Source organism: Aptenodytes patagonicus, chromosome 12 (assembly GCF_965638725.1).
Source record: "Aptenodytes patagonicus chromosome 12, bAptPat1.pri.cur, whole genome shotgun sequence".
Classification (NCBI taxonomy): Eukaryota; Metazoa; Chordata; class Aves; order Sphenisciformes; family Spheniscidae; genus Aptenodytes; species Aptenodytes patagonicus.
Genome location: NC_134960.1, coordinates 12,215,969 through 12,239,567, shown reverse-complemented (window position 1 = coordinate 12,239,567; position 23,599 = coordinate 12,215,969). Strand labels below are relative to the sequence as shown.

Here is a 23,599-nt window from a genome sequence, read left to right as displayed (position 1 = left end):
GTTTTGTTGCCCTATCCTGCGGTTCTGCTGTATCTCATCCCATTTCCCGTCAGCTGGCCGACCTGCTCCTGCTCGAGGCAGGCCACAGGCAGAGAGTTTGGAGCCCGTAGCTGGTAGAAATTTGGATCCATCCTTGCGCCTGGCCCTGCTCTGCTGCACAGCATTACAGAGCTGATCAATCCTTCCTTCCCCCTCACCTCTCAAGAGACTTGGGGCTTAAGGGAGCGCTGTTGGCTTTGTGGATGAAAACCAAAACTCAAATGCAAACTCTCCTTTGTTTTTCTTCCCTAGTCATGTTACTTAAGGCTGTTGAAAACCTTGAGTGTCGCAGTTCAGTGCAAGGGCCAAATCTTGCCTGGCAGACGGCCACTGAGGCGGATGCAGCTCTGCGTGGAAAGCTGGTGCTCATACACAATTCCAGCAGTGAACTTCAGCGTAGGGGCTATCCATCGCCTCTGCCTGCTTGGAGGTCTGGTGACCTTGATCCCTCACAGCTTTGCTTTGGAGGGTATCTCTATCTTCCAGCCGTTTCACGTAGCAGTGGGAAATAGGAAACAAATGAATCCATATGTTTGACCTTCAGCGTGGTTCAGAGCAAACAAGCGGGTGCACATGTTATATGGCTGAGGGGTCTGCGCCGCAGCTGAGCGAGGCTTGATGGGTTGTCCTTGGGGTCCCCGCATTTGGTGTAACCCTGCATGTGCGCACTTCATCCTAGCAGCTTTGGCTGTGTGCTCAGGCAGCGCTGTGCCCTGGTGAGCTGTACAACAGCAGAGCCGGAAGAGCTGTTGCTTGTTGGGGTTTTAGGGAGGGTACAGTCAAAGGGATGAATCAGAACAAGGGGAGGTGGCTGCTTTGTAGTCCTGGATGTGTGGGCAGATTAGCTTGGGTTATTTGCCGCGGTGGTGAGGATATGCCTGTCCTCATGCTGCCTGCATCCCCGTTACCCAGCTCCTCCCTGCAGTGCTGACTTGTTGCTTCTGCCACTCTCCTCTGCTAGACCAGAGGGACTGCAGCAGCATCGCCGATGCCCTGCAGTTACTGCTGGGATCGCTTCTCCGTGCCTTTCCCAGTGCCATCTGAACCGCCACAACCCTTCCGCCGGCTCTCCCTGTCCACAGAGCAGGAGCGAGGGGTTGACAAGGTGTCTGGGGACAGAGCTGGGGGCTGGCTGTCCCCCTCCCGCTCCAAGCTTTGTTGTCCTGTGGTGCAAGAGTCCCCGCACTCCCCTTCCCAGCCCTGTGCGCCTGCAACGGCAAAGGCTGATGGAGAGGGGCCAAGCACAGCAGCTCACTGCCAAGAACTTTCTTTGTTTCCAGCCACCTCCCTCCTCTTTTTTCTTTTCCTCTTACAATTTCCCATTCCCTTTTCTACGTTAAACCCCTCTCTGGTTTGGCTCGATCCTTCAGCTGCTTTGGTTTCTCTGCCCCTTTGAATTTCTCGGTGCTCCTTTCTCATGGCAGCAGCCGAAGCCAGGGGACAAGGCTCTTGTGTCGCTTCCCTGTGTTTTGGGGTTGGGGGTGAGTGCGGGTGGAATAGACACTGATGCTTTTTCCCCTCTGCTGGCAAAAGATGCTTTAAATATGTGGAGTTTTCCACAGAGAGGTTTATTGTACATAGTCTCCCTGGACCTGAGACCACACAGGCTCAAACCCATTGGAAACAGCTCTGCAGACAGCTCTGCCACTGCTGGAGGCTGTTATGTCTGGCTTTGCTGTAGGGGCTCTGCTGAGTGGCTGGGGACCTACGCTGACGCCTGTTGGTGGCGGGTGGGCAGAGCTGCGTGTCCCTGCAGCCCCGTGGAGATGTCTTTCCAAGTGATCGTGGCATTGCTTTCCGCCCTGCCGTTGTTCATGTGCCTCTGGTGTGGCTGGCATGGAAACAGGAGGGTCTCAGTGTGTGGGAGCTCTGGGTGTGGGGATGCTTCAGGGCCAGGGAAGCTCAGAGATTGCTGCAGAGCCACCCAGGGAGGGCTGTGCTGTGCCAGGGAGGGCTGCTGGCGGGTTGTTGGCTCGCAGGGCTCTGTCAGTATGGGTGTGCTGCTCCTGGGCTCGAGCTGGCATAGCTGGATGGTGCTGAGCTTGGGGTGGACTTGCTGCCTCGTTCAGCCATGTGCTGGGTGCCAGGCAGAGAGCTCCAAGGCCAGTCAGCAGCTGCCCTCTCCCCAAAGCCTTACTTGTGGGCTTTATGTATGCCCCCCTCCAGCCAGGATGCCTTGCAAGTCTTGGAAAACTTGGGAAAACTCCTGTGGGAGGAGGGAAGCCGAAATTGTAGCTCTAGGTTTTCCTGCAACTTCAGTCCGCCTTTTTCCTACTCAAATTTAAGCAGTCCAGGCTGCTTCCCAGGTTGTGTTTTGTGCATGTCTGTAGTGTGTTCTGCAAGGAGACCAGAAGTGATTCTTCTAGGAGGTCACACGGCCTCATGTTTCAAGAACGGGAAACTGTTTCTGTTAGGGTTTTTTTTAGTATCTTCTTAATTCCATTGCCTCAAGTCAGCCGCTTGAATCATCTCCTCTCTCTAGCCACGTTGTTGTATGGGACAATGTGCTTCTTGGGGAAGGTGCAAGACTGAAGGCTTGTGAAGGACTCCAGAGTCCTTGGTCCCTTTGAGTGGTGGAAGTCACTAGGAGCCGTTGCTCTCTGCAGCGCTGAGGCTCTTTTATCAGTCCCTGGAAAAATACTTCTGGGGTCTGACAGCTCCCAGGGCTTATGCTTGCTACTTCATTTCTTCAAGGGGGGGGAGGGAGGGGGAATCAAATCTCTGGCTGCCCTTTCAGATAGAGATAATTTTTGCTGGCTTCTCGTCCCCTCTGTTTTCGTGCTCTAGTCCCTGTGACTCCGATCGCTCTGGATGTGCGTCTGAGCTGGCTCCTTCAGCCTCCCTGCTCTTCTGGTGATGCCTGACATGGGAGCTTGCACCCTTCCTGGGGTGCTGTCCTGCCCAGGAGGGACATCCCAGATCTCCCTCCGGCGTTCACCCGCTGCAGGTTGCCTGCGTGTTTCCCCCTTGGCTGCAGAGCCCTTGCTGCCATGCGAGCTGACTGGCAGCTCTCGTTGACAGCTCTGTTACGGTTGGCCAGGTGCCATTTGCATTTCTTTTAGCAACCTGTCATTTTTTGACAGTTCCCTCATGAAGGTTTTCAGTCCCGCTTTCCACTGGCCCGTTCTCCCTCTGAGCTGCTTCTCCAGAGATGCTGGGGAGGGGAGAGCGGCAGCAGGGATGCTGTGGGGACCGAGCTCATGATGCCCGGCAGGGTGGGCTGCAAGATCCGCAGGGCCTTTCTTCCATCTTTATGTTTCTGTTTAGAGCACTCACTTTCAAACAAGACCAAGGAGAATCCTGGGTGATGGAGGTCCTGATGGTAAACTTCTCGATCAGTAATTTTTAAGTAGTTGGTACATGGCCAATTACTTGTAATGTAGGGAGTTTGAGGAACCCAGGGAGTTTGGGAGCCAAATCCCCACAGTGTCTGTCGAAGTTCAGCCTTTTGCATCTGCAGGTTTCCATTTTCTGTGAAGGATCTGACCTGCTTCTGCCCTCCAAGGGACAGGAGCACGGGGAGCGTTTGGCATTAATGTGAAGTGTTCCTCTCCTCTGGCCTTAAACAACATCCACCTTCACCTCCAAAACTGTCCCAGGGCCTCTGCACCCCCCCGTGAAAAGCCCCCCAGGAGTGGAGGGCAGGTCTTGTTTCCCTGCTTTGGTCTTCGCTGCAGCTCTGGCAAGGTTGTCCCGCTGGGAACGCCTCCTGCGCTGTAACTCCACTTGCTGCAGTGTGGGACTGTGGTTTCATGGCATGAGGGCAGGGGAGCTGTCGGCTGGGAAAGGAGTGATGGGGGGCTGAGAGTGCGTGCGTGGGGCTTTCTTAATCCTGAAAGCAGAATTTTGAATGTACTTGAGTGACCCTGAAAGCTCTGTACCCCTCCTCTGCGCCTTGCTCTAGTAGGACAAATGCCGTGAGCTGCATCTCAAGGATTTCAGAAGCACGGGCATGAATTTCAGCTATGCTCCCCTGACCTCTGGCTGAAATGAAGCTAAGGAGGGTTGAGCCCTGGTGATTTCTGCCTGTTCCAAAGCTCTGCCTGGCCCGTTGCCTTCAGGCATCAGATCTAGCTGCGGGGTTTGACGTGACGTGTGCAGCAATGTAGGCTGGAGTCAACATAGGCTGGAGCGGAGCAAGGGATGGAGGCTCTCGGGCTGGGAGTGGGGCAGGGTAAGGCATCCTTTCCAGAGGGAGGGAGGAGAGCAGCCAGTTCCCGGGTTTCACCGAGTCAGCTAGTTCCCTCCACAGTGCAGACCCCGCCACTGGCTTGGGAAGGGCTGTAAATATTTAGATAGCTCTGCCTGTTGGTTTTGGCCATGGGCCCATCCCATGTGATGGGATTGCAGAGCCCCCCTCCTGGATCTGGCTGCCCGCCGCCTCCCTGCCATCTGCTCAGCTCTCCCCACTCCTCGAGGAAACAGCAGAGCAGGATCTGAGCGGCAGCCCCCCATTCCCAGCGGTGCTCCCTGTGGGTGCGTGTCCCTGAGGCAGCGCCAGCTGCAGCCCCGGAAGATCCCCTCACTCTTCCCATGGAAAGGGGCCTGCTGGTGGTTTCTCTGTGTTATTTCTTTGAAGGACCGTAGAAATCAGAGCTGGAGAAGGCCCATGAAATAACTGTTTCCACATGCCCTCACCCACACAGCTGGGCTGGGAAAAAACCCGTCCTCGGAGCAGCCTCTGCAGGACCGAGGGTTGTGGGAGCGGGTGACGGGGTGGCTCCTACCAGGACAAAATAGGGTTTGTTCGGGCTGCTGCTCCATGGTGGGTGCTCCTGGCAGGACACGGTGCAGTGCCAGGCCAGGAGGGGAAACTTCAGACCACGTGAAATGTTTTCAAAACTGTTTTGATCATTGAAAGTGTCTTCCAAAAGCACCTGAGAAAGGGGTGTATGGGTGCTTGTGGTAGCTTGGTGACTCATCATCTCTAGTCCCTGTGAAAACCATTGCTGGGTGGCCGACTGCACCATTCATCCCTTTCCAAATCTGCACTTTTGTTGTCAGTTGAGGAGAGCACCTGCGTTATGCTTTCTGGTGTCTTTTTTGTCCCTAGGACAGCAGGGACTGGATTAGGTATTGGCAGAGACCAAGATCTGTGATGGTTCTGGCCAACAGAATACCCCGGTGGGATGGGGGCCGTCAGAGTGAAGGACGAGGGATATTCACAAGGAGTGAGGAAGCCAGCTTTACTGAGACAGTGTTTTTATAGATACTGAGGAGCTCCCGTTCCTGTGGGCTTTCCCATCTTTTCTGCTTTCCACAAGTAGGTGAGGAGATACCCCCAGAGACCTTTCTGCTGTTCAAACGCGATGTGCAAGAAGCTGTTATCCAGACTCGAGGGAGATCTGCATTTCAGCAAAATAGGAATGAGCTCATCGGTTGAGAGAAATGCTCCTTCCCTCAATTGCAAAGGGTATAATAAAGCATGGTGTGCCTTCAAATCTCATGGCTTTATTATCCTTAAGAGCTTTGAATTCATTTTGGCTTGAGCAAATCCACATCCTGATTAAAATCCCAGTCTAATAAGCTGTTGACTCCAAATAAAGGCAGGATAGGAATAAACAATGAAGAAAAGTTGGCTTTTCCTCCTGAGCCAGTGGAAGGCTTTCTCCAGGCAGGCAGCCAGCAGTGATATAACCCGGTAAAGTGCTGTAGACGGGTAAGAAAGCTGGGATATCAGCTGAGCTTCCAACCAAAATGAGCTCATGCTGGCCTGCTGGCAAGTCCTGGGGTGAGGGTAAAGGCAGCTTGGACGCTTTCTTAGCATCAGGTTAACGCTTAGTTTGCTGATGGTATGGTGGTGACTGTACGGATGCTGTCAGATACTTCAGAGGCCATGTCATGCAACTTTACCAGTTTTCACTGCAACCTGGGGTCAGCCAAGTTGTTGAGGTCTAGAAGCATGTTCTTGAATGGGTATTGTGCCTGACCCAATGCAGAGTACTTGTCAAGCCATGTTTGGTGATAAGTAAGCACAGTGTCTGGGCCTCCCTTGTAGCAAATCATCGTCCATCCAGGTCTCCACAACTGCTACAGATGCTGTCTTGCAGGAGCCCTCTGTCTTCCTTGTGTTAATATGCAGAAAGCGCAGGTCCTTCAGCTCAAAAAAAGAATTTGTGAATGAAAGGAGAGGATTGTGGTTAGCTGAATAAGGCCTGTGGGGCGACGCCAAGCAAATTTGGATTTTGTCTGGGAGAGGGTGGTCGTGCCTGTGACACCCAGCCAGCTCACTGCAAGTCAGCAAAGCAGTCACAGCTGTGTTTGGGCTGATCATCTGGTTTAAGAAAAGTGGTCATTGAATTGCTGGGTTGAAAGTACTAAAGTTCTTTATTTTAGCAGTAAGAACTTGCTTCATCTTGCTGCCTCTTTTCCCATCTTAATTTGGAAGTGATTCCAAAGGGGATGGAAACTCTTCCCATCTGGGAAGAGTTTGTGGTTCTTCAGGAGTCTCCTCACCTTGATAGGTCATGCTGCATCAGCCCTCTGAGCAGCAGAGTGACCTTTCGATTAGACTTTTAGTACAGCATTTGAGTAGGTTTGAGCTCAAATAATTTAGCGTTGTGCTATCCGTTTGAGTCTCCTGGTGTTTGAGTTTGAATATTGGGCTGGGATGTTGGTCACATTCCAGCATCTGGAAAAATGTGTGTCTCTGTGGGAAACCTTGTGAAACTCTTAAGGGATTTTGTTTTAACTACCAAAACATCAGCATCCTAAGAGCCTTCATGCTTCATTATGTTAACTGGAGTTCTAGCAGGTCTGTTCATCTGAGCTTCTGAATGTTTTGTCCCTGCTTCAGTGAATCGATACTTGAATTTGTGGTGGAAATAAGCAGGACATGAGAGTTAGAAGAAACAATGAACATGCCCTTGTTCTGCTTAGTCAATCTGTTATCAATTAGTGAAGGCTGAGGTTTGCATCACTTGAGTGTTACGCTGGCATCTCGTCAAGGGTCATCTTTGGTTTCTGCGAGCAACAAGCAAGGACATTAGTTAAGTAATTGCCCAGTTCTGTTATTTGCTTGTTGTCTTTCATAGAAGAATAAAAAAACTGGGTTGGGTATTTTTTGCATTTATCACCAGTAGAAGCCTGGTCATATGGTCTGTGAATAACCTGCAATTACTAGGATTGATTGTGTAGCATTTTAAGCGTAATGTGCATCCCAGCAATTTTAAGTAAATGAAACCTCAGAGCTGCTTATGGAAGAACAGACGGCGTTTCGAACCTTGTGGGTTTGAGTTCTTGCAAGCCCCAGCACCGGGACCCAGGCTGGCGGTGGTGTGTGGTGCAGCACACTGCGGGCTGCAGCTTTGGGATCTTGACATCAAACTTGATGCTGCAGCCATAGATGGGATGGCCAAGGCATAGTTATTAGCTCGTAATGCGTCTGTGTCTGGGGAGATATTAACTGTGTTTTTACATAGAAGTGCCCTTTCACATTTGATGTATGCCCCTATTTAGGGATAGGGAGCTGTCTTAGTTCATGACTATCAATAAGCATTTAGTAGACAGTTAAGTTGCAGCAGTGGAGCTTAATGATTTAATCTTACATATTTTCTAGTATTGCTGAAATTACTTTAAGTGGTCCCATGAAATTCCCTTATTGATGCCTAGCCGTGGGGACTGCGTTGGCAGCTTTAGCAGTGTTTGGGTTGTGGTGCGGGTTATTGGGTCACTCCTCTCTGATTTCTTCCTCTGTTTCCTACAGGTGTACATTATCAAAGTCACCTGGTCCAATGGGTCCACAGAAGTCATATACCGACGGTACAGCAAGTTCTTTGACCTGCAGGTAAGCATTTTGCCAATTCTTAGGTTTTTGACTTCAGAGGGTCGAAAACTGTGGTCAGCTGAGAAGCGTGGTTTCAGCCTCATGCTAAGCATGCCTTTTGTAATCTACCAGAAAATGGTTTGATCTGAGGAACCTTAAATGCAAATCCTTGAAAAAAGCAAGAAGGCGGCAAGCTCAAAAGCTGGACTCTTCGCTCCAGTGCCTCTTGTGCATCGGTGGGGACACGCTGGGGCTTTTGCATGTCCCAGTGTTAAAGTTCTGCTGTCTGGACTAAATGCACGAAGGGCTGCATAGGTGTGTTTGAATTCCTGCAACACAAATCTGTGCAAGTGGTGGGGTTTTTGTTGGGGTTTTTTTGTTTGCTTTGGGGGGGGGGGGGATTTTATTAAAGTTAGGCCCAAATTCTATTCCTGTGGAGCTAATACCATGCCTTTCCCAGCTGCTATCACAGCAAAATGGGGCTGCTGCTGAAAAGCGCTAATTCCCTGGGTCCGCATCCCACTGGCTGGTGTTTTGGGGAGCAGGCACTGGGGAAATGCCCGCTGCCCGGTGCGGTGCCCTGCCAGCCTGGAGGGCAGCTGACAGCAGCTGCTTTAGCAATTACCTCCTGGTGCAGCGGGGAGCCAGGAAGAAAATGGAGCTGGGAGGGAGGGAGGAGGCTGGAAAGGCAATTGGGACAGGCTGGGTTGCACAAAACTGAAGCCGGTGTTCTAGGCGAGCAGGCAAAGGGTGTTTTCCACCCCCTCCTTGGTGGAGATGAGCCAAGGGGTCTGGCTGAGCTTTATGAGCCAAAACACAAACTGAGCTGCTGGAACAGGCTCTGTGCAGATGAGAAAGGAAAATGCATGAAGTGATCTATGGACTGGCAACAGCTGCCAGAAGAGTCACTGGCATGTCCCTCCTGGCCTGTGCGCAGGACTGGGAGAGGAGCTGGGCACCCTCTGCCTCCAGCGACCCACTCACGTGCAGTTGAGCATTGCTGTATGCTTTATTTGAAAGGGTACTGTGCTTGCCCGGGAATGAGGATGCCTTTCCTGAAATCACTGCATCCAGACACAAATACGCTGCTAAAATTACAGCACATCTAGGCCTGCCCAGCGAAGCAAGCCCATGGGAATCCAGATGGCTTTCCCAGGTTCAGCTGGTTAGCTGGCTTCAGGTCAGCCTGCGAAGCATGGGATTGTGCGAGATGGTTGCTCACGTCAATGGTGCCCTGTCCCCTGCCCGATGAGGCACCTTCTGCAGAGCTGTGGACATGGCCATGAGGGTGACCACGTTGAGTAAGCCCTGGCCAGCCAGCAAGAGCCCGGCTTTGGCAAGACCCTGAGTGTCCTTACCCTGCCCCATGCTGCTGTCCCACAGCATCGTGCTGGGCAAGGTAAAGTAGGGTGGCATGGGCGGCTGCTGGTGCAGGCAGGGGTTAAGCTGCGTGCAGCTGCTTGTGTAACCAAGGAAATATTAAAGTAAATAAACAGGGAACAGCTGTTGGGCAGCAGCCAGGGCTGGAAGGAAATGGAGCTCAGTGCTTCCTTCTCCGCAGCATCTCGTTTTCGCTGGTGCTCCAAGGTGGTGGCCAAGCTCATGCTGTCGTTGCTGCAACGGGGGCACAGTCTTTTGGGGTTTATATGTAATAAACCGGTGCCTCCAGCTGTGCTGTTTCCCTGGGCTGCCTTGTTCCTTGTGGGGAAGGACATGTAGGGAAATAGTGGCCGTCCTTGCTCTCTTCCTCCCCTTCCATCTTGGCTGGAGCTGTGCACACTCCTAGATGGAAAGCGTCGTCACTGGAGGCTGTCTGGAGCCAGAGACTCAAACTGGCTCTGCAAAACACCCTGGAGCACCTTTAGAGGCAGAGGTGCTTTATATTTTTTTTTTTGTGTGTATATATATATCTCTATCATGGTGCAGATGGGAAAGTTTAAAGCAAACATCTCCCCGCTTCCCTGTTCCCTGCAGCTTTTTCTTAAAAAAAAAAAAAAAAAAAAAAAGTAACCACTCCTTTTTGGCTCTCTTGAAAGAATGAATGAAATTGTGGTTTTTCCCTTCCTTCCCCCTTATCGCACATGCTTCCTGGTGTCCTTATTTTAAACTTGTGGTGCAGTTTGGATTGAAAGGCAAGGAGTGAAACAGATCCTCTTAGCACAGTGGAAAAAAATGCTCTAGGTAGGCTTGGTAGCACTGACTGTTGCCATTGCTGGAGGCCTTTATTATATGACTGTTGGATGATTCTATGCCAATTTTAGCTCTTTAGGCAGAAATTTTCCATGCTGGAAATTATTCATGCCGCCAGTTATTAAAAAAAAACAAACAAAAAACCCCACACAATCACTGATTGGCTAAAATGGTTCGGCTGCTTCTGAAAACGTAGTAAGAGGGAAAAATATTTTTCCCGGGTCCGGTTCTGGTGATCTTTTTGATGCGTTGGAGGAAGAATTGGAAACTTGAGTTGCAGGTGATCCCTGTGTCAAGAGTCTGTCTTTCATGTTATCCGGTGAAAATCCATCCAAATTTATTCATACTTATGTCCTTGAGCAATCACAGTACATGCATGTTTGAGTTTTGAGTAGAGATATTTGTTAATTTAATACCTATGTTCCCAATGATTCTGGCTGCACTTTCCATGCTCCTGCCAGAAGCTGAGCAGGGTTTTGTTTTTTCAATAGCAGCTCTGGCCACGTTGGGGTGAAGGTTGGTGCGCCCTCTTTTGCTGTCAGTGACCCTCCTGCTAAGCCCAAGCAGGAGGACAAGAAAGCCATTTGGTCCAAGGAGAGAGCAGAAGAACTTCTTGGGGCAGGAGTGAGGGCTGGTGGGGGCTGACCCCCGGACTGATGTGATGCTGCAGTTTAGATCAGCCCAAGCACGGTCGTGTGAGTGGTTGGGGGTTTTCTCCTGATATTATCTGTGGGGCCACAGCTGAATCGCTTGTCACCTTCCATTGTGGCCAAACAATTATTTTAGGAGTAGGGCCAAGTAAAACACATGCACGCTTACTACTGACAGCCTCACCAGCTAGCCTGCTCCCACTGCAACCGGAGGGCAAAGTGTCCTTCCCTCCCCAGCCAGGCAGGAATGACACAAAACACAAACCACCAGCTCAGCCAAAACAGGGGTGAAGCCTGGAGTTTGCCCAGTGCTGGTCTCTGCCTCTGTCTGGATGCAGAGATATCAGGCCAGCCGCGTTGCCCGTACTGGAATGGGGAATGTTGAAAGCCACCTTGCTGGTTGCAGTAATGCCACAGGCTGTGCTGTTACCAGCTGAGAGCGGTTCAAGGTTTTGTCTGAATACTGTGAACTTCCAGAGCTCTTCCCTTTGGCTGCCATTGACACCAGAGGCTGGCCCTCTTCTGCAAAAGTCCAGGTTTACAGCTCAGCGCTGTAGCAGCCTTTCCAACACCACCCTGCTTTTCTCTTCCAAGGGTGGCAAGACTTCCTTTGTCTGCCTAATTACCTGTTTTTATTCTGTTGACCACACCATGGGCCATCCCCTGTCACGCAGGAGATTGTCACCTCCTCTGTAAGGGCTGGTGACTGATGCTCGTTCTAGAATTCAGCTCGTGTGTCCCAGCACGAGGCACAGGCTGCTTCTTCCTGGTCCCGGTCCAGCGTTTTGAGCAGATGAAGTGGGGTCCCTCATCCCTTGGGAAGCATGCGGGTCATGCCCTTTCCTGCTCTGGGGTCATCACAGGAAGGCTCGGTGTACCATGCTAGATGGTGAAATTGGGAAGGGAATGCTTAAGCCGAGGAATACCTCCACCTCCTATACACTACTCATTGCAGGAGGAAACCGTCAGCAACCTGGGCAGTGCTCAGGAGCGTTTTTGCTGTGTAGATCCTCTGTGCTCAGGTTCCTACCACCTCTCCTCCTTGCTTTCTCCATAAATGTTTTCCGTCACACGGCAATTTACAGAAGAGCAACTTTTTAGGGATAGAAAAACAAACCCTAGATGAAATTGTTTCTAAAGTTTGAAACCTCAGGTAACTGTATGATTTGTAGTAAATTTGTAACTACAAATACTAAACTCAGTTCTGCGTGAATCTCTTGGCTGGAGGAATAATTTCCTTCGCATAGGATTGAGGCTCTTTCATAACACTCAGTATGCCAGATGTGAGCTATTGGGAGCAGATGGATGCTGTTCCTAAGAAATAAAGGCAGTAAGATTGATGCTTGCAAGGATGCCAGTTGTATTCTGGACACTAATTGGGGCTGGCAGGTATGCTGGGAATGTTAGCTGGCATGGAAGTTGGTAATCAGATATGTGAGTGGCTGTCTCTGGTGGATGGAGATAGAGGATCGGGGTCTTGCATGCCTGGGAGATGCTTCCAGCCCCGCTGGTGGGGGAAGAGCCATGCAGTGACTGCAGGGTTCCGTTGGATCACGTCAGATGCATCATGTTGGATGTATCACTCAGAAGGAGGTTGACTCGTCTCTTGGAAGGATCCTCTTGAAACCATTGGCTGTAAGGAGCGACACTGTTGGTTAGAGAACAGATTCTGGCTTGTATTTTGTGTTTTTTATGGAAACCCCCAAAAAGAAACATTTTTTCCCCACTCTGTAATTATGAGCTCATCAGCCACGATGGTAGTTGTTTCAAGTCTTCATGTGACCAAGAGCCATTGTTGTGTCGCTACGCTCCTAAAACGTCCTTACACCCAAACCCGACCTTTTTACACCTTTCCTGCTATTACCAGACCCCCGTGCTTTCCCCGGGCAGGAGCCCCGCTCCATGTCCTTGGCCTCCTCTGCCTTTTGGCTGCAGCCACCTTCTCCTCGGCTAGGAGTCTTTGCCTGGCTTTTTTCAGTCCTGTCTTGTTTTGCGTCCTGGACAGCAAGACTTGTGTCTCTGCAGTTGGGAGTGGATCCCATTGGCCACAAAGTGAGCTGCTTGCAAGCTGTGATGGAGCCCGGTCTCAAACCTCCCCCTTGGAGCAGGCATTGCTGTTCATGCCGTGTCCTGCCTTCTTACCACCGAAGGAGTAGCTTATCTTCTGGCAGGCATCTGCAAGCCCTTAAAAATCAAGTTTTCATTCAGGGGTGCCCTCCCTGGGGACAGGTTACCTCAGGGCTTTTCCCCTTGCAGTCAGAAACCTTTCCTTCAGTCCTTGTCCCAGCTGAAGGCTGCAGGAGAGGGTGATGCTGTGTGGCTGCTCCTCTGCACAGAGGATTAATTCTGAGCCAAGGGATGGAGACGTGATGTAGGCTGGAGTAAGTGTGCTTGCTGCACGATTCAGAGACAGAAAAATCGAGAATTTTAAGCAACCTTAAAAATGGCTCTGGCTCTCTCCCCCACTCCTTTCTGCATGTGCATCGAGTGTGTTTCCCAGTCCTCTTGTTTGTCCATATGTTTAACAAATCCTTCAGGTTCTTAGCTGGAAACTTTCAGCTTTGACCCACCTGGAGCAATGTCATCTTGGAGAGAGTCCTGCAGCCCTGAGGCCAACAGCTTTGTGTGTAACACAAAAAAAAATAAGCTGTTGAAGCGGTGCCTACTTTTATGAGAAAATTGGCAAAAGGCAATGGTCTGTGCATGTCATCTCGATGTGGAAGACATTAGCCCTTCTGGAGGGGGTTCTTCACCTGTTGTGTACGTGCAGCTGCCAGGCAAAGATGGGGAGAGGGGAAAAGTCAGTATCTTAGTAATTCAGACTGTTTTTAAATAAAACACTACATTAAAACGGGCTCAGAAGACACTAGCTGGCACACAGAGAAGAATTGTTCTCATCAGCCTGTTTCAGGCAGTTGGATTCTTGAAAAATTAAAATGAGCCTCGTGTGTTGCTTCTAGTACTGCGAGCCCCGTGCTCACCTTCCTCCGCCTGCACTCCTCCTCCTCCTCCTCCGCTCTTTAAGCTGGGCTCCTGGCAGGGCACACAGTTCACAAAGGTGAAGTAAGTGTTATCTTAATTCTCCAGATGTGGAAAGCAAGGGGCAGGCGTGCTGAGTAATGTGTCCCAAACAACACAAGGCTCCTTCAGGTAGGAACGCAAGCCGAGGCACTGCTTGCATTTCACCCCTCTTCTGGGTCGTGCCTGGTCCTGGTAGCCTCTTTGATGAAAAAGCCCTAAGGCAGCTCAGCCGTGCTGCAGCTGCAGGAGATGGATGTCTTTTTGTGTCCAGGGATTGTAAACAGGGCTCTTTCGATAGCTATTTCGTAACAGGAATCTTATTTCAACACTTTGGGAATTTCTTTTTTTCTCCGGGGTTTATGGAGTTCAGCAAAATTCTGCGCAGTTGCGTGTGCAATGTACTTCGTGGTTTCACCCCGTCACAAAAATAAATCACCAGGATCTCACTTTTAGACAGCTGGATCATGAAAGACAGGCCCTTGCGTGACCAAGGACAAGAAAAAACCCACAGCTTCCTACGGTGAGGTTCCTGCTACAAAGCATCAGCAACTATTTTTCCCTCTGTGCCCAGACTGCACTGAGAGCCATGAGCTTAAGCACGATATGCAGAACTATAGAAATAGTGAATTGCCATAATCAAACGTGAGAGAAGAAGAAACACTTTCCATTAAATAAGGGCTACCTCTGTCTGTAGAAGAAACAGCCGGTATTTTTCCAGCAGTTCATCAAAGGTCTTCATCATTCTCCTCCTCTCTCCCTCCACAAAGAACATGTATAGTCCAATGCACTTCAGCCTAGTTAAAAGTTGGCTCCTTATTTTTTTCTCTCTCCAAATGTCTCCCATTTATAGCATTCCAGCATTTGGCAGCCGGGAGCCAGTGCATTCCCGTGCGTGCTAGCGCCAAGGCAGGTCAGTGGAGTTATAATTGGCTCTAGCTGGCACACTGACTAGCTGCTGTGTTCTGTGCCTGGCAGCCGAGCAGGGCTGCGAGCTGCTGAAAGCCGTGCCTGCCTCTAGGAAACGGTAGCCCATCCTCCCTGAGAGTCGGTGTTGGATGAAAGTTCCCAGGGCCAGTGTACACCTGGGGCGAGCGCAGCGGCACTGGGCAGCGCATGTCTGCAGTGGAAATAATTTTCAATTCTCGTAGCTAAAGCCTTTCTCGAGCAGCTGCTGGGAACAGCACTCGATGATTTTTGGTTTATTCCAAGCTGATGGCCAGGGTTTGCCCTTTACTTTTGCTCCAAGCGTGCAGCTCTGCAGGCTGTGTCTGCACCCTCGGCAGGTTTCTGCAATCCTCCCTCTTGCTTCCGGAGCAATTTTGCTTCTTGCTGGTTTGCTGTGAGCCCTGAGGGCTCCTGCTCATCTCCTGGCTCTCACTTCCACCTGCTCCGATCAGATGGTGCCGCCTTGTTCTCAGGCTCATCGCCTGGTGCTGCTGTGGTGGCCCCATCATGAAGGAGGGCCAGCTCCTGAGCCCGTGCTCTGCTCATTCATCCTTGTTGGCACCCCCTGGTCTCCTTCCCTCTGGAAACTTGGCAGAGCAGCTGGAGGAGACAGCGTTCACGGCCTTTGCTTCCCAGCCCTGGGGGAAGTACGTCCCATGTGAAGCATCACTTGGTGGGTGCGATCTGGAGGGGAGCCTGTGCTGAGTGTAACCTGTGGAGGGGGGCGACAGAAAGATGGGGAGGTTAGAAGTTTCACCTCCTCGGGGACGGCGAAACCTCTCTTGCTGACAATCCAGTGTGGTTTTATTTGGTGAGGCTTTCGGTATTGTGGTGTTTAAAAGTTGTCCTGTAACGCGAGGCGAGGGGTTATACCCCTTTCCCTGTCTCAGGGGTGAGCTAATGCCCTTCCACTCCCCAGCTACTTAATGAAAATGCCCTGGAAATTCAGCTGCCCTGTTCCTGGGAGGGCTGAGCAGGATCCCCAGGAGGGCAGGAGCTCACTGGTGGCCCCTCTCCTGCCCGCTGCCCATGGGGTCGGTCCCTGGGGAGGTGCCCACGGCCCCGCTGCAGGTGCTTGCCTGGAGCCTGTTGTGGCCGGGGGTTTTGATGAGCTTTGCATGGGTTTGGGCTGATGTGAGCCCCAGCGTCTCCGCCGTGCTCTTAATCAATCTAACACAGCTCAGTTTTCTGGTGGAAAGACCTGCAATTTAGATCATGTGGCAGCAGCCCTGGATCTGAAACGAACCAGTTTCAAGCTGACTGATGCTGCCTGGGGAGGAGCTGAGGATGGATAGCAGTAAATCAGTGCAAAGGATTCTGTATCTCAGAGTGCTGACTTTTTAGTAAAATGGCCGGGACCTGTTTATATTGCTAAATCCGTATGATACAGCACAGACTGTAGCATGTACGACATACATATCGTGGGCATCTAAGAAGTGGAAGCTTCTGTGCAGTTTTATGGTGAGTGGGAGATGGAAATAAGAGCTGGGAGAGACAGAGGGAGATGGTGGTTCTGGGCTTGTCCTGCCCTTGCAGAGGGAGGTGATAAAGCTGAAGGGATGACATGTTTTTCTGTGGTCTTCATTTCTCACTTCTTTTCTGTGCCTTTCATTCAATTACATCAGGCTGTTGCAGGTCTACCACAGTGCTGTAAATTGCCACTCATGCACTGGCTGTTGAAAGTGCTTTTGGTGAAGGACGTCTTGCAGTCTTGGAGTCCCCTTGCAAAGTGAGGTGTGGACCTCTGCAATGATCTCCCTGGGGTCTCGGTGGGCCTGGGGACAAGTGAAGAATTTAACCGCTTGCTCTTCCTTCCCAGCGCTCTGCTCCATCCGAGAAGTGATGCTCCTTTCCTCTTACTTTCCTTGGATGTTTTTTTCCCCTTCTGTATGTTCTCTGCCCTGAGGCTTGTCTGGCTTCTCATTCCCATCACTGGGATCCAGCACAGACTTTTCCTGGGTATGTGGCAGGCATCCTGTGGGAGGGACGAGGAAGGCAGGTCTGTGCCAGCTGCAGCGAGGCTGCTCCATCGGCTGGACTAGGGGAGACCTTGCGGGGAGAGAAGGATGGGTGTGCAGGATCTGCCCTTCCTCTGTGATTCATGCCTTCCAGCCGGCTGGCAGCGGGGAGTGGGACCTCGTTAACCAGAAAATGGAGAGGGGAAAATGTGACGTGGTGGCAGCGGGTGGATGCTGTAGGGCTCCGGCAGCCAGCCCGTCCCCTCTGTGGTGCCACAAGTGACTCTGTGGTTTTCCTGCCAGTGGCTGAGGCTTTGCTTCTGTACCGCCACAGGGGTGTTGCAGTGCTGCTGGATGCATGGCACCCCTTCTGCTCATCTTCCTATCGCCTCATGGCTCCCACACATGCCAAGGCTGCGGGGTGCTGCTCTACACCCTGTTTTATGGTAACTTTTATATTCTGGTGTTATCTAGGATTGCAATGTGAGCAATAACCTATGTGGAAAAATGTTGTTCTTTGTGATCTGGTGGCTTGAGGAGAGCCAGCATTTTCCCTGTCTTAATTCCACCTCCCTGAGCCATTCTGCCTTATTGGTACCATATCTTGAGGCCTTTGCAGTAGGGGTGAGTCACTGAGTAGTGAATTATAAATTATGTTTATGGCTGTCTTTACCTGGCAGCATGGAAATTAGATCTTGGAGATTAGGTTTGGGAGGTGTAACTAAGGTTGGTGAATTTATTGTTTTAATACTGCCTTTGATAGAATATTTAGGGTTTGGGCAAGAAAAAGCTTTCATTCGAATTTCATTTTTCAGTGCTGATACCATATTAAATTAGCCAAACCAGGTACTTTTTAATACACAAGGTGCTGTTGTGCACCTTACGGAGAATTCCTTGTGCTCCCATTTTCCTCAGCTCAGCAAGCTCAGCTTGCTGATCATTTACCATCAACTGTGGTCTGGTACTTGACTTTTTCGGAAGAAGATATTTTGTTGTGGCAGACTTTGAGAAATGCCTCCCTCGGTGAGCGGTTTGGGTGCAAAGAGGTTTGGGACCCCTCTGGGGCTGATCCCCCTCCTCCCCAAGCTGGCAGCAAACCAGCCCACATCCCTGCGAGCTTGGAGCGGCTCCAGGAGGGCCAGGAATGAGGAGGAGGAGGGTGGAGGTGAGACCTCTCCCTTGTCTTGTGCTGCAGGCAAAAGTTCAGTTGGTTCAACTATATTGTGCAAATTCACTTTTGGGTAGGTGGCCAGCTTGCCCCAGGCACTGCAGAGCCATCCCAACGGCCGTCGGTGGGGGCTGGCCGACGTGTTCAGCCTTGCAGAGTGCAGCTGCCCTTTTTGTTCGGGTGTTTGGTTTTTTTTGGTTGGGATTTTTTTTTTAGGAAAAAATATTGCTGAAAAATGGAGGGAATGTTGTTTTTTAGAAAATTAAGTTGTGGGTCTTCCTCCCTATCTGAGAATTTCTGCCTGTGGAGCTGCTGCTGGCATCAGGCCTTGCCCCTCTCCTGCCCCGGGGAGCACTGGGGTGTGGAAACTACCAGCACCTCTGGTAGGGACCCAAAATCTTGGAGTCCTCACCCAATCTCAGTCAACAGAAAGTTGCAATCCTGTATTTTTTAACTGCACGCATGCATGCTGAAAATGGCTGATGAAATGGCCACTGAAGAAGGCTTTGTATTCAGCCATGCAGGGTGCCAAGTCAGCTGGGAAGCTGTGCAGCTCTTCAAAATGGTGAGATTTCCTCGTCCTAAGTTGGGAGAAAAGTTAGTGTTTAAATTTTAGCAAAGAAAGAAACTCAGTTCAGTATGTGTAAAACGTTCTCTTGGGTTTTCACTATTAATTTAAAAAAAAAAAAAAGCTTTCCCCTTGATGAGTCACTTAAAACATTACAAAAAAAAAATCCTTTTAATTTTAGCGGTTAGATTTTACTGTTCAAATTGAAACGTTAATTGAAACGGATACTCGTCTGCTGATTTTTCTTCTTGGCAAATCAGCATTTTCCAATTCCCCTCCTCTCCCCCTCCCACCCCTCCGCCCACCTTCAGGAAATAAAAAAATCCCATTGGAAAGTTCCCAGGGAGCTCTGAGGTTTCTGTTTGCAGGGCGACTGCTTTCCACCTGCCAACAGGTGGCTGCTTTAAGCCCCAAAACGGTGGTGTTTTTTATCAGTCAGTGAATCTGGCCAGAGGCTTTTCAGGTTTTCTCTCTTCGTATCTCTGTGGTGAGATTATACTTAGAGAAGAGCTCTAAGATTAGCGTGCTGTCAAGGTTCATGCTCCTTAGAGGTTTAGTTATGCTGGAAAACCTTGGCATTGCTCCATCTCCGTCTATCCTGGTTGGATCCTAAGAAAGCAGGTGCAGTTCAAGGTATGTGGTTTGGGCTGAATTTTGTGGGAAATCTGCATTCTTGTGTTTAAATGCACAGAAAGCAGCTCGGTTGCTGCACTTCGCCTGCTGCTGTGGCTCTTCCATGGTGCCTTTGTGTTTGCTGGCTCCGGGCCCTGGCAAAGGGTGAATATCCTGGGTTAGGACAGGGTTCCCCCTGGAGTTGCATTGCATCTTGCTTTATGCAGTCCCAAAGGCTCCCGGCGGGGCTCCCCATACCCCAGCTCTGCTGCCCAGTGCTCGCTCAACCTTTCCCTGTTAAGTGCATTAACTCCTCCATAAGCTGCGAGGGCCAGTCTCCTCCATCAGACACCGCTTAACAGCAGCATTCTGGTTTTGCAATAAGCAGAGCTTCTTGGCAAGCTCCAGCCCTCTGGCAAGGACTATCTGAACTTAGAAGTGCTCCGAGTCCTCTCCTTCCATCGTGCGGGGTGGTGGCAGTGCCAAGGGTCCTGCGCCCGCCCTGGTGCTTCGCTGCAGCGGCTGTGGGTATGTGCTGTCTGCAGAGGCTTCCTGCCCAGCTTGGCTTTTTGGGCACCACTGAACTTGGCATCTTTAAATCCCACCCTTTCTATAAATGGAGGAATACAAGGGCAGCGTGCTCCATGAGGGAGACACGCTGCTGGTGCAGAAGGTGGGGTGGGGATGCTGGTGGGTTCATGCAGGAGCTGGGCTGGTTCATGCTGTCCGTGGGGCTGTCTGCCCAGAGCTCCAAGGTTCTGTCAGCTTCTGTCTCTGCTAGACGGAGAGTTTTATTGTCAGGTGGGAGAGGGTGGAAAGGAGCATGGTCATGCTAAGGACGAAGGCATATCTGTTTCATATGGAGACCCTGGTTTTGGCAGTTAAACCTCAGGGGTTTGCAGAGTCTCGTTTTCCACCTGTGTGATTGCACTGGCTGCCATGGAGCTGCTTGTGATGGACACCACCACGAACCCAAGCAGAATGAAATCCTCCCTTGCATGGAGACAAAATTCTCTCCGCATTGGCCTTTTGACTGACTGTGCTCGCTTGGAAGATGTGGTTTGTGTTTAGGGAAGGAACAATAGGGAAAATAGATGGTTAGCAAGAAGTCTGATGCAAGAGGAGGGTCATGAGGCTCGTGTTTCTGACCAGCAGCACTCTCCCAAGTGGTAGGACTGCAGCTTTTGCAGCCCTGCCTGTAGCTTAAATGCCGCCTCCTTTGTTTCATCACGTTTGGGCCTGCCACAGATTTAAAACTTTGCATTAATTTCAGGGAAGGAATGTACGCTGGTCTGCTTCTCCTCATCTGGAGTGGGGAAGGTTTTTGGGAAGGGAGGGGTTGAAGAGAAATCGGATCATGAGCTATTTGGGGGAGAAGCTAGGGACAAGTCATCCTGAGGTTCTGGCAAGCGTGCAGCTTGGAGTGGGGTGGCATGTGCATAAAGTCTCTGTGACCCGTCGCTGAAACGCTTGACTGAAGGTTGCCTCTTGGTGTGAAGCACCGTGTTAGATGTGAAACTAGACTGGTTGGAGTATTTGAGCACAGCCCTCCCCCTTGCTGCGCCTCGGCAGCTCAACACATGAAATAAGGCAAATGTGTTGGTGTTTCTCCACCATTGTTTCCATTTCCACAACAGAAACTAAATCTCATGATTTCCTGGTCTTTTGAGCATGTCTACTTTGGGATGCTAGAGAGGAGGATGTGGGTGAACATGAATCATCTTTGCAGCCTTCCCTAGGGCTGCTGCCGCCGCCGTGACAGCTCCAGCGATGGTTGTGGTGGTTCTGTGGTCTTCGGCACCAGGCTCGGGCAGGTGGCACAGCTCTTCCCTGCTCCTGTGCCGAGGCTCCTTCCAGGGGTACTTCTGGTGTGACACAGCCCCGGCTGTGCTGGAGGGATGTTCCCATGGACAGGATGGGGAAGAGGAAGCGGCGCAGACCAGTGTCACCCCCGGGTATTGCTGCTCTGTTCCCAAGCATGTCTACTGGTAATTTCCTGTGGCTGGGTCGCCGTGGTGAATTATGCATGCCGTACTGGTGGTTTGGTGGTGTTAATGCTCTGCTCCTGGTGCCTGCATGGAGTGCTGAAGCTTTCAGTGCTCATCTGTTCAGTCTGGGACCTGCCTACCTGGCCTAATGCCATCCAGAGGCTGCAATTATCAGAAATTAAGTGGAAAATGGATTAGTAAAGCACTGTAAAGAGAATGATGACTTCCAGGATTCAGCACCAATGAATCGAATGTAAAAAGCGATATATTTTAATCACCCAAGAAGCAGACAGAGCGATCAGCAGCTCCGTGAGGAGGCTGTGTTTAATACAGATTGCTTGGTGCTCTTCTCCACATTTGAGGTTTTCTTTTTTAAAAAACTAAACTCTTTCCTTAGTCTCTCCCAAATATACTCTTGACAGGCTTACAAAAGGAGGGAAAGCAAGCAGTGCTTTTCAGGAGTTGTTTGGGCCATCCAAAAATGGGTGGTAATTCTGGATCCCACCATCTCAGGGTGTCTCACCTGATGCCTTTCTGGAGCTGGGTTTGGGGAACGTGAAGCTTTGCCTTCTGTTTCCTTTCTGGGTGCCTCTGAGTGGGCACCTGGAACTACTTGTTGCTTTTGAAAACAGACTTCAAATGTCTTAAAACATGATTATTTTTTTTTTTTTTTTTAATGCTTTTGGAAATGCGCTTTGTAGATGAGCACAGAACAGACACAGAAATCTCTGCGGGGAGCAGGACCTGGCTTGACCAGAGACACACATATCTGGAGATGAGGGTATTTACCTTTCTCCTTCCACGACTCTCTCTCTTGCCCATCTGCTGCAGTTAGCACATGGCATTGGGTGCATGTCGGTGACTAGAAACTCCCATGCTCTTGTCACTAATAAACAAACATGATAATCTTTTAGTGATTTCTGGGGGTTTAAGTTTCAAGCCTGGATGATAAAACAGGAGGCTCCTTACACCAAGGTTAATACAGGCTTTTAGGGGTTAGACATTTGGGGCTGAGTGCCTCCTTTGCTGGGAATCCTGGCAGCCCCAGTGAGCGTGCAGTGCCCATTGTGGTCTCGATTGCATAAGCTGGAGCTGAGCACTGCTGCGGTTTCTACTCGGAGAATCAGCAGGTGTTCTAGCTGGAAATGTCTCCAGTCCTGGGCAGTGGAAGCTTTTTGCCCGGTTGCTTTTGGAGGACCATTGCATTCAGACCAAACCTGTGGATGTGAAGCTGCCACATCCTCCAAGCCCCTGTGTGCTGGCAGAGCCTGCCAGCTCCCCGGGTTTGGCCCATGTGGTTTATGGGCGAGCACCCCGGGGTAGCACAGACCTGGTAGTGGCTCAGTCCTGGGGCTGGGGGGGGGGGCGGAGGGCAGCACAGGCAGAGGGATGCGTCCTGCCCAGCCCCATGCCCGCTGCGCCCCCCATGCCAGTGACCTATTCACAGGCACCAATGTCTCCCTCTGTCTAATGCTTCCTGTGATTTCATAGGAAATTTCTCTTGCAGTGGCAGCTGCTGCCAATTTGTGTAGCCCTTTTTTTTCCTCTGACCTCAGTTAATTCTTTCTTGTCTATTGCTGAGCGATGCTTAAAGTTTTCCATCAGGTTTTCACAATTCAGCCTCTGTGATGCCATTTCCTAGTGCTGAGGAGGTCGGGATTGCCTCTGCCTGGTAATGTGTAAAATGCCCTTGAACTCATCCCTTGCACCAGAAAAGCAGGGACTGGGGAGAAACTGTGGTCATCAAGAAACCGTTCAGTTGTGCTTCCCTCCAGCTCCCATTACTGCCTACTTGCTTTGGCCATTGAATGGGCATTACATGGTGCCGCACCAGTAGAGTGAGTCCTTCCCCAGGCTTGACCTCCTGAGCTTGGTATCGCCACACTTGGGATCTGAGCTTGCTCTGTGTTGGCCCTTCTGTCCTCTGGGCTGTTGTGTTTTCACCCCATTTCCTCATAGACAGTCCACGTGGATGCAGGGAAGGTGCCCCTCGTAGGATCGCAAAGAGACTAAACATCAGTAGCCTGTGAGCCGCTGCCAGATGTTGTTCTCCTTCCCAGACTATCTGCTTGGCAGATGTTCCCTGAACCAGCTGGCTCTGGGGCATGAGGGTGCTTTGATCTGCAGGAGCCTGTTCCACAGTCTCTGGTTCTCAGCGTGCAGCTGTGTCCCTCATCACATCCCCGTGCAGCCGGGGTGCTGCCGTGACAGCAGGCGGTTGCTGGACCCGTGTCCCTTTCCCACTGCGTTTGGAGATCAGTGGGATGCTGACCCTCGGAGGACTCTTCTTCCCATAAGAGGAGACCTGACTAATACCCTGCTCAGCGTGTGGAGGTCAGGGTGAGCAGTGCATGTGAACGTCCATGTCTGGAGTTCGCTGCCGTGGGGACAGAGGGGCACACGGTGTGTCCGGCTGCCTGCGGCATTGCCACTCTCATGAGGGACAGGGCTTATGGGGAGTTTCAGGGTGTGGGATGAGAGCAGGCTTGGCTCGGACTCATCTTTCCCCCATGGCAAGCTGCTGCCTTCTCTCAGCAGGGAGGCTGTTGCTCTCACAAAGAGTCTCCTGTGATTCTGCCGCTGTGCACTCAGCTGGACTGTGAAGCCTTTTGTTGAACTTCTCCCCTCCCCCCCCCCCCCCCCCCGGTTGGTGTCAAAAGCTGACTTCTCTGCTCTGGATAACGGATGTGTCTGG

General features: G+C 51.0%; 1 protein-coding gene across 2 annotated transcripts in view; it reads left to right on the top strand.

Annotated features, from left to right (window-relative positions):
• Positions 1–23,599, top strand: part of SH3PXD2B (SH3 and PX domains 2B) — a 79,129-nt gene that overhangs the window by 5,290 nt on the left and 50,240 nt on the right. For both annotated transcript variants that reach the window (XM_076349731.1, XM_076349730.1), the window contains exon 2: positions 7,745–7,825. In XM_076349731.1, the coding sequence (XP_076205846.1) occupies positions 7,745–7,825 (81 nt within the window). The remainder of the gene's footprint in view (positions 1–7,744; positions 7,826–23,599) is intronic.